Here is a 15,202-nt window from a genome sequence, read left to right as displayed (position 1 = left end):
AGGAGGCCACTTCTGCGCCGTTGACATGGAGGCCAGGCCGCCGGCGATCATCAAGTCCTGGCCGGAGGCCCGTTTCTCCAGGCTCGGATATCGCCCAGTCCTCGAAACCGCCAGCCTTGCTTACTTTGGAGGCGGCAGATTTTGCATTTCTATGCTCATCGATACCGGATATATATATAATTACAAACCTTTCGTGACCAACGACATGACCAACAACTTGGTCAGGCTAACACGCCAAGCTATCACCTTCAGCGCCGTCGAGGTCACCCCAGAACTGCAGTTGCTGATACGCAAAGATGAATGGTACTCCATGCCACTAGGCTCCACGCTCTGCTCTATGTATAACATATAAGATATTGTACCTTTTATTATTATTATTATTATTTATTATTATCGAAATCATGTGCAGTTAGCGTTTCCTTGGAAAATAAAATGTTCGGACGTGCCTCCATTCTTCTCTATCTAATAACCGATTATGAATGCATGTACATGAAGCTTAGAACTTGAGAGAATGTAATATGACTGCTAGCTAGTGCTATGATTGAACCTATCTTAGAAGAGCTCTAAGCTCTCTAAAATTGGGGACATGTACAAGTCCTCGGTCGGGCCAGCCCCGGTCGGATCTGCACGACGGTGTAGGAGAATCTGCACTGCAGGAAGTCCTCGGTCCCCTTCATGAACATCACCACCTTGTTCGACCCCCACCACCTTGTCCAGCGTCGCCCGCATCTTCGGGCCTAGCCCCGCAAGGCATTGCACCGACCGGCCGCGCACTCGCACCGAGAGCTGCGCGGGCCGGTCGAGGGTGAGGCCCTGAACCGCTGGCGGAGCGGTCCCACCTGTAAGGGCTACCAAACGGTGAAAAACAAACAGAACATGTACGAATGGCCTGCAAGGCAAAGAAGTTCAGAGCGGTGGCACTCGTAGGAGCTCATCTTTTTTAATGGCTTGTGTGTAATTGCTAACTTTTGTAATGGCACACAGGTAAATGCCTCTATTTCTAACTGTTGGAGGCGGTGGTCGAAAATCCGATTTCTTTTCAGATGAAAATTCCGATCGTTTTTGGAAAATGGAAAAAAAGACTGGACGCTAACAGATATTGATTTCCCTGGTACCTCTCCTTGCACAGGTACATGTAGGATTAGCGGGATTAACTGCATGTGCTTATTGTTCTAATGTCTAAGATAACTCCTTTTTTGCTTTAAATAAAACCCTATTTTCTAACCATTTTCCTTTTTTAGAAATCAAAATAGGAGTAAAAGAAAACGAAAAAGGTTTTCAAAACAAGAATAAAATAAAACGCCCCCTACCTAACCTGCCCCTATCTTATCAAACTCCTCTTTTCCCTCTATTTGTTTTTATGATTTGTAAAATAAAAATAAAGAACCCCCCTCCCCCAATTGGCCTAAAAGGCCCAGCCGGCATTCCAAACCCCAGCCCACCTAGCCAACTCCTTCTAACCCTAGTACGCTAACACCTCCCTCGATCCTGCACATCACCGCCTCTGCTCCATTGAGTGAGCGAGCACTGCAGCGCCGTCGAGATCACCCCAGAACTGCAGTTGCTTATACGCAAAGTTGAATGCTACTCCATGCCACCAGGCTCCACGCTATGCTCTATGTATAGCATATAAGATATTGTACCTTTTATTATTATTTATTATTATTATTATTATCGAAATCATGTGCAGTTAGCGTTTCCTTGGAAAATAAAATGTTCGGATGTGCCTCCATTCTTCTCTATCTGTTAACCGATTATGAATGCATGTATATGGAGCTTAGAACTTGAGAGAATGTAATATGACTGCTAGCTAGTGCTATGATTGAACCTATCTTAGAAGAGCTCTAAGCTCTCTAAAATTGGGGACATGTGGTTCCCCTCGGTTTAGGCCTACCTGTCGGCGTCTTGCTATGCTGCCTCCTCATGCCCCCCACAATTGAGTTGCGGATCAAATCGAGGTCGGTTTCCAACCAAACAGTAGATAGGAGGAGGTCATGATTTTGTTGCTTGAATCATTTTGTATTGTCCATATTGGCAAACAGGGTAGTTTTGGGTCATTAGCACAATGATTTTGTTAGGTAAAAACTTCACACAATTTAACACCCTGTATTGCTCACCCTAGTCATGGCTGTTTGGAGTGCCAAGGTCAAGTAATATGGTGTACATAGGTACTTACCTGTGGTAGATGTGTCACTGCTAGTGTTTTTTTTTTGGGTATTTTACAGTAACATTGTCATTCTGAACAATTACTAGTTCTAAGTGCTATTCAGGCACCTGCATTGGTACATACTGGGAGTACATTTATAGTTCTAAGTTTTCTTATTTCTTTCCATGTTCCTATAAATGATTGCTGTCACTTAAACTAGCTGGAGTAGTGCACATGTTCTTGAGTGACAACCTATTATTGTTGTCACCAAGTTCAGGTTCAGTACATCCTATTGCTTTCATTTCTTATACTCCTGAAAATGCTTTCATCTACTGCCAAACTGAAAATGCTTAATGGAGTAGTATTGGGAGTACTGCTTATTCTAATACTGGTAAGTACCTATACTCAGCTAACCTGTGTACTGTCAGTTCAGTTAACATGTCTACTTGCAAAATGAATAGACTGGTAGTAGGTTTTTTAGATGCTCAATGATCTCTGCAAAGCAGCATTTCACATTTATAAGCAAGCTATGCGCAGTTAACATGTCTACTGTCAGTTCAATTACTCCTGCATGTACTGTCATTTACACATGCTCAAAATGTTCTGCTCCATAATTTGAGGCTTCTCTTGTTCTTTTGTACTTCCAACAGTCTCTTTCTCTTGTTCTCTCGTACTCCGAGAACTTGAGGTGGAGATGGTTCAAGAACGAATATAGATATCGAGATTCTAAAATGAAATAAGTAAAGGAAATTATTGTGGCTAGAGGTGGAAGTAGCGGTGGAAGGAGGCGGAGGAGGAGCGCCGTCGGGAGGCGCGGGAGCTGCGGGCGGAGGTGGTGGTGCGGGATGACGCTCTGCAGAGGCTCGAGTCTAGGGTTCGTGCCCCATTCTCCCACTCTGGCGGCCTAGGCAGTAGTAGCTGTTATTGTTTTGCGGCCACTTAATAAACCATACATGATGTTTCACAATTTATATTCAAGGAATCATATGATAGTTCATCCTGATAGTTTTTTTTAATCCATGATGTGAGTTCTCCAATCTTCCCCTTGACTGTGATTAGCGTTTGTCTGTCTGTCAGGCTGTGAGTCGTTGCAGTTGTATTTTGCTGTGCAGGTCAAGTCCCTTGAAAATGACAATGAGCTGCTGGAGAGAAACGAAAAGGATTTGAAAGAGAACATGGAGAGGCTGCTTCAGTCAAGGGAGGAATTCATGAAACAGTATGACGCATGTGCTTTCTTTTTGTGAGCAGCTGCAATCTACTCTTGTGTACATTATGTACCGTGTATGGACTTCTGCAGATGTAATATGTACATTAATTTTGTGTGTACGAAGAGTATAGGCTTGAGTTCTAAACTGTTTATGAGGGCAAACTGACATTTGGCCCACGACCGTGTTTGATTGGCAGGACGTACTCTGCATGTTCTCTGCAATGGACCATCCAGATGAAGGATAAGCAGATTGCTGTGGTTTCAGAGAAGTTGAATTCGCATCTGGCTTTATTTAATTCAGCAGGAAAGGTTTGCTTCCGTAACACAAGTACTAGGTGATGTGGAATGTCTAGTTGGTGAGAAGGAAAATGTAGGTATGAACGCAAATGGAACTTTATTATTAGTAGTATTGTTTGACCAATCAAGTGCAGTGCTTGTGCATTAATGTCCCTTACGTTAGTATTCCAGTCTCTGAATTGAAGGGTAAGCCCTTGTTTACTTCCCTTCAAACTCCCAACTTTGACACTATGCAAAAAGAAGATTCCCCATCATATCAAACTTGCGGTACATGCATGGAGTACTAAATATAGACGAAATCAAAAACTAATTGCACAGTTTTGTTGTACTTTGCGAGACGAATCTTTTGAGCCTAATTAGTTAATATTTGGATAATAATTCACAAATACAAACGAAACGCTACAGTGTCGCATTTATGGCAAAATGCCAATTTAGCACCTCCCAAGTTGGGAAGTAAACAAGGGCTAAGGTCCAGAGGATTTCTCTACTCGAGAAAGATTTTGTTGGTACGGTGCCTTTTTGTATATGGCTTCAATTTCAGACTGTGGTCCTGTAGTGAACATGTTTACCATGCTTATGGAGAATCTTTGCGTAATCTGTATTCATTCTGGTATTTCATTATGTAGAGAAACTTAGTTTCTTGGGAGATAAAATTACTAGCTACCTGCTTGAACTACGAAATAGGGCGAGGATCATATATAAATTGAAGGAACAACTTGATGCTGAGAAGCTTAACAATAAATTTCATCCCCAACTAGAAGAAATCCATTTACTAGAATGAAATCATTGGGTATATTCATTCTTACTTTCTATTGATCCCATCAAGTTTGTTATTTTCCATTAACGTTGTTACCTTGAGATTTGATGAGATTATTGAGAGGTTGGCTTCCGATAAGCAGGTTGTTCTGTTAAGATGTTCATAGCTTTCCAATTGTCTCTGGAACTGCGAAAACTCAAATCTATTGGGTCTGTTCTTTATGCAGGCAATGCTTAAGGAGCTTCACAACATGGTAATCGCTCTAGGTAAATTTCAAGACATATTTAGCAGCATTGGGCGTGAGGTAAGACACAAATGTTATTTACTCATTTCTGCATCTCTTGTTACCAGTCTTGGTGTTCTTAGCTACTTCTCTTAATTTGCAACTAGGAAATGAAAAGTTCTTCACCACTTTCTGAATGTCAGGATAGACAATATTATGCAAATGAAGAGCAAGTAGAAAGGTAAGTGTCTCTACATTGGAATTTGCAACAAGCAAGTGGTATTTAGTTTAGCATTACATGCCATTAATATTGGATTTTGAAACAAATAGCATTCCAGGTAGTCAATGTGATCCACCCAATGAGCATAGGTTGATAATAGTAATTGATGAAGCAGGTAAATCTCTATTTTTAATGCTCTCTATCAAATTGTCATATACAGTACTATATAACAGACCTAATGTATAAATTCTGTAGTATCTATAACTACAAAACAAAACGTGCTTTCAGCCATGTACAGTACTATATAACAGACCTAATGTATAAATTCTGTAGTATCTACATAACTAACTACACCAGTGCTCTCCAATTACATTTTAATTCCACGGGAAGCTCTCCAATTACATTTTAATTCCAGGGGAAGAGGAAACTTGTTTTGAGGCAAGCTAGGTGGCCTACACGGTGGAGAGCCAACTGAAGAGACGCCAGTAAGTGCTCGGACATTATGTATAGAGAGTGGTTCATATCGGCTGGCTCAAAGCCCAGGCCGTGTGGCATCATTTTGTTGGCAGCATCCTGGAGGCAATGGCATGGAGCGTGCCTTTGCAACTTGAGCGGTTCAAGTGGAGTATACGTAGACTCCTTGCTTCTTTCGGAGTCATAGTCACCCCTGAAATGTTAATGAAATCCAGTGAGCCGTATTATCATAGGTTAAATGAAGCAGGTCCTCTATGCATAAGGAAAACTTCAATAAAAATAAAAAGGATATATGAGCATAGATATTACTCAGATTGTTAACTCGATAAAGGGCAGAGTAACAGTTAACAAACTTTTAAATGGTCTTATACAAGGGAATGTTCACATAGTATCAGATATTTCGAACTTTGCTAGTGAGCCCGTGACAAAAAACATCTAAAGAAAATTGGGCAAGTGATAATAACAGAAAAGACATAAATCAATCTCCTGGATGACTGAAAGGATGAAAATAGGGGAGTAAAACAGAATTGCAATTTAATAAACATATCTGGGTTCTCCAGGTTAGCTTGGTACCAAAGTAAACAAAACAAGATACTGTGTATTCATACCTCTCAATCACAGCTTGGACGTATGGATTGGATTCTGCTATGATTTTCCAATGTCTCGGGTACACGAGCTGCGTCATCACGTATCTGAAATTTAAAGGTTCAATCTTCCTCAGGATATCAACTGTGTATTGATATTCCTTCAGAAAGAGATGCCCTCTATTTTCCAGCGGCACTAGGCATGGGTGATATTGGATTGCCTCCGTCAATTTGAAGCAGTCCGGCTGACGCATAAGATAGAGCAAGTTGTGCACTTCGTCAGGTACAGACTCATGGCCAGGCAGATGCTTACTGATCAAATAGGCCAAAAAGATAGCAGTACATTAGAAACAGCAGCACACTGACTGAACATAATAGGCAAATAATAAACAGCACTAAAATACAAAAACAGCAGTAGGGCAAGAAAGAAACAGCAGCATGGTAAAATAGAAACAGCAGTAGGGCGAAAAAAGAAACAGTACCAAAGGATGGTCTCAAAGATTCCTGCCAAGGCAGACATTGCTGCATCACAAGTCCGATTATCAGGGTTCTGGTCAAAGTCTACGTTGGCAGTGAATCTGGGACGGCAATCAGGGCTTGTTAGAACAATGTTCTTGACAATTAAGTTTCTTGGACAGCAGCCAATGCCTATGACTTTCAGCAGCAACTGAATGCTGAGATACATTGTCTTCTGTGCATTAAGGTGAAGGTGTCTTGGGAGATACCCCACCATCTGGCCTTTGGGAACATTTCCAAGAAGGGGGCCACCATCGAGAGTACCCATGTACACATCCAAATAAACCCAGCGTTCGCTGTGGAGAATGTAGTCACGCAAGTTTGCAGGTTCCATGCCCTTCATCAAGAGAAGAAAAAAAAAACACAGGCAGAAATTCAGCACCTAAGAATAGGCAGAATTTGCCACGAATTTGTTGTAATTAAGATTGCCATTAAGTCTCAACCAAGATTGCCATGAATTAGGTGCTAAATTCTAAATCAAAATTTCCATGACACAGGAGGTAAAATGAATACAATCAACACGTCCTAAAGTCTAAAGCCTACGCAGAATTTAACAGGCTAATAAGGGATGGGATTTGAGTATCGTACCTGGAAAGACGCAAAGACTGTTAGTATCGATTCTTGAAAGAAGCTGTAGACGGACCGTAGGGAAAGGTACAGCCGGTACCCCGCGCAGATGCGGCCTGCGCGCTTGACGACTCCTGCTGGAGATCGCCTGAGCACGTGTATCCGAATAGGGTAGTCGGCGCAGTGGGCGCAAGCCGTGCGCGCGCGGATCCAATCTCCGACGCGGCCGACGAGGAATCCACCGCGCGCCTGGCGCGGGGCCTCGCCGGTGCGCATGGCCGACCGAGCGCCGACCCGCCCGAAGAAAAGTAACTGCAGGGCCCGGCCGGAGAAGAAGGTGGAGAGGCCGACGGCGGCGAGCCTCCCCGCGGCGGGGAGGCTCGCCGCCGGGGACAATATGGGGAGGCGCAGGGACAGGATAGGTGGGATTACCTGTTGTTTTCTGGATTGGATCTCTCTTCTCCTTGATCTGGTTTCCTAGGAAGGGTGACCTTCCCGTATTTGTAACCGTCGGAGGCGGCGGTCGAAAATAAAAAGAAAACAGTTTTGTAAAATAAAAATAAAGAAAAAAAAACTCCAATGGGCCTAAAAGGCCCGGCCGGCATCCCAAACCCCAGCCCACCTAGCCAACTCCTTCTAACCCTAGCATGGCATGGGTCCCGATCCCGCACATCACCGCCTCTGCTTGATCGAGTGAGCGAGCACTCTCGCGACTGCGCCGCCTTCGGGGGTGTTTGGATACGAGGTGTAAACTTTAACAGTGTCACGTCGGATGTTCGGATGCTAATTAGAAGAACTAAACATGAGCTAATTATAAAACCAATTGCAGAACCCTATGCTAATTCGCGAGACGAATCTATTAAGCCTAATTAATCCATCATTGGCAAATGGTTACTGTAGCACCACATTGTGAAATCATGGACTAATTAGGTTTAATAGATTCGTCTCGTGAATTACACTCCATCTGTGCAATTAGTTTTGTAATTAGCCTATGTTTAATACTCCTAATTAGCATCCAAACATCCGATGTGACGGGTGTTAAACTTTAACACCTTGTTGCCAAACAGGCCCGAATTCATCTATCGCCGCTCCGCTTCCCAAGAGGTCTGTTTTGGTGAGCTATGAGAGAGGGGTTCATCGTCTTTTTTGGAAAATGCAAAAAAAGACTAGATGCTTTCTTTTATTACACTAGTAACCAGTTAAGGTGCAGGCGCAATGCGCGTTTTGGCTAATGCAGATTCATCATAAATATGTTACATATCTTTTACCAATGAACGTTAAGAGAGCATCAGTACCTTAGTTATTCTGGTACATTAGAATTGGCAATCCAGTGCCACGTTGATCTATCTACGCTACATACTTTCTCAGATTCACATTGAAGTGACAAATTTTATACAAAATGCCGAACTATCCAATGTGGAAGCAAAAAATGGTAGTTATTGCTTGTATGGTCCTTCACAATTTCATTCGTGAGCATAATAGTGAGGATTCAGACTTTACTCGGTTTGATCGTGATCCTAATTTTGTCCCTACAATACCGCAACGGTACAATCGATTTGTGGTTCCATCGGATGGATCTACTTCAGAAGGCAGTGTCACTACAATGGATATTTTTCACGATGAGCTGGCCACCAATCTTGCTCTTGCTTGGAGGGTAGAATGTAATGAAGTAGTGAATTATTAAATTTATTTTCTATGTATGGACAATTAATTCGTGTATGAACAATTAATCAACTGCTCGGAAAAATGACTGGGCTTTTGTCCGGTCTTTATGGGTCTATGGATTCAACGGCCAGATATGACAGCAGGATGATCGCTGTTGCATACCTCCCCTGTAATTAGGAAAAATGAGAAAAAAAATGGAAAAACACCAAGAGCATTAGTGGACAATCCAACCAAAAATTCTATTTCTGGATTTGGAGCTGTTGTCTCCACGGTGAGAACATAGATCCACGCTGGAGCTGCTCTGTAGTGGAGCTGCTGTTTTTTTTTGAATATGGAGCTGCGTAGAGCTTTGCCAAACAGTCCCTAAAATATAAATATAATTTAACCGTGAGTATGTTTCATCCATTATCATAATTTCAGATTTTACAAGAACAAACCACATCTATTCACCTTTTCAACATAAACAAATTGCTAAATCAGAATCGCCTCAACTCCTTGGACTTAAAATCTCTACTCCTAAAAAAACAAAAGTAAGACTTTTTTCATACGTCTTTTCCTCTGCCTCCCTCGTCGTCCCGCGGTAAATTGATTCTCCGCTGTGCGGAACTTTGTAAGTCGACCTGAGATCATTTACTCCTAATTCTTAGATCTTGATTAGTTATGCAATATGCATTCAATGTACGGAGCTATGGCACTATGTAGACTGTACGTGCCGCTATTTTGGCAAATGGAGGTACCAGTCTGTCAAGCTTTTGGAAGAGTCGAAGTGGATATCCCAGTGGCTATGATACTGAATACTCAAAATGACGATCTTTACTTTGGTTGTAGCATGCCAATCGATCCTTGTCTGCCTAAGGTGTACTTGATCCCTCTTTGCTATCTTCTTATCTGCACATGTTTGTCATTTTTTTTAACTTGACAATGTTTTGGGGAGATCTATTTTCCTTCTATGAAACTTGCCAAAGTAATAGTTGGATGATGGCAGATGAGAAGGTCAGAATTTATAATACTCAACTACTTTACTTGCATATAAAGTTAATCTGTGCTAAAAAGTTTAGGTTTGATTTTCCAATCAGCTAGATATTGGTAGTACAGAGTACAGACTTGGCCAAGTGCTATATTTAGAAAGGAAAAAAAATTATCCGTGATTTTTCGATGACAGTAGCAATTCTTTTATCAATAACATGATTGGAAGGTATGGCATGGAGCACAAATATTGAATTTCCAGTTAATTGCTTTTGTGTAGAGCACAATTGGCTCTTGACTGCCCTTACTTTTTACTAAAGTAGCGCTTTTATTTGGTGCCCTATCTTTAGTTTAGTTCAGGTGTGCTCTCATAGACTTAGCTAGAAATCATTGGAGAAGCTTCCCTACCTCCATCACTTCCTCTTTGTTCAAACACATAATGAAACATTATTTAGTAAACCTGATAGTAATACGTGCCTCCTAATATGTTATTTCATTCTTGTGACAGGTCTGCTGGGAAAATAAAAGTTTCGATTTTAGATACTTGTGACTTCTTGCTACCTGGCACAACTTATAAATTTATTAGTAAGTATTAATGTTGTTAAATAGTAAGTAAATTATTCTCCTTGTAATTTTAGCTTTGTCAAATTGGTTGAGTTATTGTCATAATGATCTAAACCATATGCTTTCTTTGTCAAGGTAATGCTCTAGATTCTGCTGGTGGTGGCACTGGGTCCATGATAAGGTAGATGAAACTTTTCATTACTACATTGGTGTCAAAATTCTGAAATACACCACGAGGTCCTCGTACTGACTGTTTATGTGAACAAACTGTCTAAGATCTTAGAGTGAGTCAATGATTACACTGCATTGATCATTGAATATGAATTGCCCGTAGCAACGCACGGGCACGATCCTAGTACAAGAAATAAATAATATGGCATGTGCTAACGCGCGAACATGCCCGCGCACGCGCGACGCTGCTCCTCCACGTACGATGAGCATCCAACGGTGCGCAAAAAAGCCAGAAAAAAAAGGAAAAACCTAAGTTGCCATGGAAAAAAAAGAAAAATGCCCTGTCAACTCACATTTTTGTCCGTTCCGAGAGACTAACGAGGGCACGTTTTTTCTTTAGATTTTAGGAATGATATTGGAAATGACAGCATTGGAAGCGGTCTTCAACATGGTGAGACCTTGTACTGGCTGCGCAAATGGGAGAGGCAAACCTTAAAGAAAAAATGCCACACAAATAAACCAACAAGTAAAATAAGGAATATATCAAGATAAAAAAAATAAGGAATATATATTTGTATATTTCACGGATACAATAGCAGCCTCGGAGATAATTGAACCATGTCCTCAAACTATACTATAAAGGTGCCATTACAACTATACTGAATATATATATATAGGATTATACTATACAATACCCTGGGTACGGAATAATCTATTCCGTACCCGAGCCCATCCGTCAAATAATCTATATTTGTATACACATTGCCTCCAGAAAGTGAAAAAGAAATTAGCTTACTCCAACTTTGTACGAACAATGAATTGTTTCCTACTCCATGACATTAAGAATCTCCATTGCACATGATTCTTGGCGATGATGTACTGGAGCCTAGGCTTAACTGAAAGTCTGCACCCTTGCAAAGTTCTCATTTATTTTGATACTAAACACGAGACTTATAAGAAAAGGTGCTCCTAGATTTTTTTTCCCAATAGAATAAAATTTTTAATGTTGGGATGTAGATAAATAGAAATGTCTACTTGAATAAATGAGCATCAGCTCCAAAGCCGTGCATCGCAGCCTGCATCTTTAGCTCCACATACATCATTTCTCTGATCATCCCCGACATGCACAGCCGCTCCAGGTTTGACATCAAAAAGTTCACACCTCGCAGGCCTTCAAAAATATTGTTGGGTTTAGCTTTTCTGCCTCAACCAGTTGGTAGAGTATTGAGACAAAAAAAAAACATGAGCTTTAAATACAGAAAACTTGCTGGAAATAAGTAGATATTGGGCACAACTATCTCTGATCTGAAGCTTGCTACGGCTAAAACATGTGTCAATAAAATACATAAGACCTGATATCTAAGCTTGAAACCCTGGTTATCAGAACAACCAAAGTCACGTGAATAGAAAGTGTCACCTGAACACAAAATAAAATGGTGAAGTAAAAATGGACCCATAACATCAAATCTCCTGTTTCAACAAAATAAAATTTGTGCGTGGACAAAGCGCTATATATCCTCTTAACTTTTGTATTTGCACTCTTAACTTTCGTATTTGCAGGAAAGGATCTGAATAATACCAGCATACATTAGTAAATGAGATAATGAGTGACAAACAACCAGTATAATTTACCATGATTATGCAATTTGTCCATCAGTGCAAACACTTTTAGATACCCTGCGCTTCGTTCTAGAGGTAAGAAGCAGTTTGAAACTACTAAATACTATAAGATGGGCTCCCATAATTAAGAAATATATATAAGATGGGGAACACAGATCTCCATCAAATAAAAATTGGCAAATTTGGCAATGTTATATATATCAGAAGAGGGTGCTGAAGCTCCATACAGAGCATTTTTTGTGCTACCCAATTTGAATCAATAGTAAAGATAAGCATAAGAAAAATGATGTCACCAATTATAAATGTAAATTGTCAACACAATCAAATTAAGATTGGGTTGGGTAAACTTCTACCAGCAGGTTATGGTGTATTACTATCATAAGGATTCTTCTCCTAGCAATATACCATATACTGAGTCGGTTTGGTTCGTTATCTGTATCCGGAATGAAATACTTGAACAAAGTTCAGAGGTGGTACCAAGTATAGAAGTACAAAGATTGCAATTTTGTTACATTGCCCTCTGAATATCCAAAGTACCCTCATCAACACCCCCATCCAATGTTTACACGCTAGCTGCAACAGACAAAATTAGCAAGGCACCTACACTTTGTAGTTAGTACAAGAGAATCATGTTATAGAAAGGCCAGTATAACTGCAATAGAGCATATTTCTCTCAATTGTCAGTGAAATGTGCTTCGCTGAGATCCATGAGCGGTGAGAACAACGAACATATCAAATCCAAAGAGTAAAAGATTTTTTGGTATGTTGCAGAGAAAAACTGAATGCAGCCACTGGGACATTTTGTCAAGCACATTGTTGATTACCAGTAGAGATGATGAGGTCCACGTGCTGCCAGCGGCCGTGGAATTCACCCGGCGTGCATCCTTATCAACCTTGACACCTCACCAGCTGCAGAGCATTGAACTATGAAAACACTGAATAATCTCATTCAGAAGTCAGATACTTGAATATGATTAAGTTATATGCTCCTATAGAAGTGAACAGCCTGAATCAAAATGTTATGTGGTACCACTTAATGTTTTTCTGCATGAAGTGCTAATGATGCATATGGTAGTGATCAAAATTCTTAACTTCTGTAAAGAAGAATCTGAAGCTTTTTTCGAACAGAAAAGACATAAAGATGCGGAGAACAAAGGACTTTGGAACCTGACGGGAGCAATTTCGCGTGTCTGATGTCCATGAACCAGGAAGTTGTCTTGTAGGCCAGTAGGCTGCGTCGATTTCGTCTGCGGCTTCGGCATGCCGGCGTGCAGGGCGACCTACCATAGCGGTGGGCCAGTGCAGGCGACGTCCAGAGCGGCTTAGCTTCGGGAGGCAACTGCTATCATCCATCCACAACTGGAAACGAACAACATATACACAGGAAAAAAACTGAAGAGAGGAGGCCTAACCTTGCTCCTGCAGGCCGGCTTAGCTTCGGGAGGCAACTGCTGCAGGGGCGGGTGGTCAGAGCTCGGCGAGTGGGGCAGCAGCGGCATCCAGGCCGAGGCCAACGCGCGAGCGGGCGGCGGTGGCGGATCATGCCGGCATCTGACTGAACCTGGTCTGGTGGGGAGCGCGGCAGGCTGGTGAGGACCATGCCAGGCCGATGAGGAGCGCTGCGACCAACACGCCGGCGAGGCGTGGGGGCTGGCGGGGTGGTGAGGGAGAGGCGCCGATAGCACGGCGGGGCAGCGTGAGTGGCGGAGATTGAAATTGGGCCACGCCCGACCAAAACGCCGAAAGCCATTGGTCTGCACAAGAACAGTATAAGAAACTGTCAATTTAGCTTGTAAGAAGACAATACAAGGAAGAATAACTGCCCAGTAGTACAAAATACAGGCTTCACAACGACTACCACTTGTATGTCAAATGAAATAGAACATTTGAACGCTACTATATTTTGACAGGACTGAGAATGCATATTCAGACAAGAAGAAGCAAGTTTCTTTTCTGAAGCAAATTTTCATGGCATAGTAAAATTTCAACATAGGCTACAAAGGATAACAAGAAAGGTTGGTTTTTAACTCCCACTGGCCACAAGTTATTCAAATTTTGATGGCATAGTCAACTTACATAGTTATACACTAGATAGTTAAATGCAAAAGTGGATCATGCCATCACGTTTTAAACTCTCATCATACAAGAATAGAATGCGGAAAAAAGCTATTTCACATGTGAGCTAGATACCAACACCAAAGCAAATCATCCACCATTGCTTGCTTTGGAGTGGACTCAAATCCAACACAAGGTTGTGCTCTCTCTGTATAGCAGAATTAAGGAACGTGTTGTGTAAGTCGCCTTCGTATCATACCTCTTTGTACCATACATGGATGCTGAGGTTCAGCAGGATCACGTTGGTCAGGTGCTCAAACAGCTCCCTCCAATTTCCCTGCCAAGCAACACCAAGCAGATTAGAAAACAAAACAGAGCTGGTCCAAACTAGCTAGTGCAGAGGGGAAAAACACCATCATGGAGTGGTGGTTGAGAGCAGGTGAGGTGCCTTGCTCGGGGTGTCATCGTGGTCGGGATCCATGACGCCCAGGTCGACAAAGCTAGAGTACAAAAGCAGGCTTCACTACTACTTGTATGTCAGATAAAATAGAACATTTGAACAATATAATAATTTTCCGAACTGACAATATAGATTTGGACAAATAGAACCAAGTCTTCCATAGCATTGTTCTTTTCTGAAGCAAATTTGCATGGCCTAGTAAAAATTCAGATATAGACTAAAATAATATATGGTGAACAACAAAGCTCAGATTTTTAAGTCCCATTGGCCTGAAGTTATCTAAGGCTTCACGGCATATCGTCAATTTACATAGTTATACTACAGTAGATAGTTAAATGCAAAATGGACGCCTACGCTTCCCCAATAGCCATCAGCAGAAATTGATCTCAAATCTGGAATCGCTAGATTCATATTAAACAAGTAATATTTGAACAAAACTAATCTCAAAACTGCAAAGAAAACAAAATGGGTAGCAATAGCACGCTGGATTCAATATCCTGACCAGCTCGAGCTAGCTAATTTTGCACATCACGTCAATGTTTAGAACAAACCTAAGCATTTACTAAACGGTAGTACATTTGCACACTCATGCCCTCGAAATTACGGCCAAGAACCATGTCTTTGTACAACTCCAATGGCTCTTCCCGTGTCACAGCCTGCATAAAGCGAGATACTTGGAATTAAGAAGACAGATTTAACAATTGAAGTTA

General features: G+C 41.5%; 1 protein-coding gene, 1 long non-coding RNA gene and 1 pseudogene across 5 annotated transcripts; 1 reads left to right on the top strand and 2 right to left on the bottom strand.

Moving 5' to 3' along the window:
- Nucleotides 1-2,898: 2,898 nt before the first annotated feature.
- Nucleotides 2,899-5,625, top strand: LOC117838166 (uncharacterized; annotated as a pseudogene).
- On the bottom strand, nt 5,014-7,463 carry LOC117838163 (uncharacterized). The gene is made up of 4 exons (XM_034718081.1): nt 7,013-7,463; nt 6,391-6,761; nt 5,933-6,220; nt 5,014-5,517 (listed from the first exon to the last, which is right to left on the bottom strand). The coding sequence occupies exons 1-4, from the start codon at nt 7,265-7,267 to the stop codon at nt 5,256-5,258; spliced, it is 1,176 nt and encodes a 391-aa protein (XP_034573972.1). The 5' UTR covers nt 7,268-7,463; the 3' UTR covers nt 5,014-5,255.
- A 3,435-nt stretch (nt 7,464-10,898) lies between these two features.
- Nucleotides 10,899-14,790, bottom strand: LOC117838164 (uncharacterized). Of its 4 annotated transcripts, none has more exons than XR_011897229.1 (3): nt 14,292-14,620; nt 13,390-13,731; nt 10,899-13,303 (listed from the first exon to the last, which is right to left on the bottom strand). It is a non-coding gene; the product is annotated as an uncharacterized lncRNA (long non-coding RNA). The 4 variants fall into 4 exon arrangements; XR_011897228.1 differs by having other exon boundaries at nt 10,899-12,886; nt 13,145-13,731; nt 14,292-14,480; XR_004636532.2 differs by having other exon boundaries at nt 10,899-11,528; nt 12,455-13,731; nt 14,292-14,472.
- Between the last annotated feature and the right edge of the window lie 412 nt (nt 14,791-15,202).

Source organism: Setaria viridis, chromosome 9, assembly GCF_005286985.2.
Source record: "Setaria viridis chromosome 9, Setaria_viridis_v4.0, whole genome shotgun sequence".
Classification (NCBI taxonomy): domain Eukaryota; kingdom Viridiplantae; phylum Streptophyta; class Magnoliopsida; order Poales; family Poaceae; genus Setaria; species Setaria viridis.
This window is presented reverse-complemented; position numbering and strand designations above follow the sequence as displayed.

Coding starts and splice junctions, on each gene's coding strand:
- LOC117838163 (XM_034718081.1), bottom strand. CDS start 7,267: ATGCGCACCGGCGAGGCCCCGCGCCAGGCGCGCGGTGGATTCCTCGTC. Junction 6,221..6,390: donor ATCTTTGAGACCATCCTTTG/GTACTGTTTCTT, acceptor CTATTTGATCAG/TAAGCATCTGCCTGGCCATG. Junction 5,518..5,932: donor GTCCAAGCTGTGATTGAGAG/GTATGAATACAC, acceptor TTAACATTTCAG/GGGTGACTATGACTCCGAAA.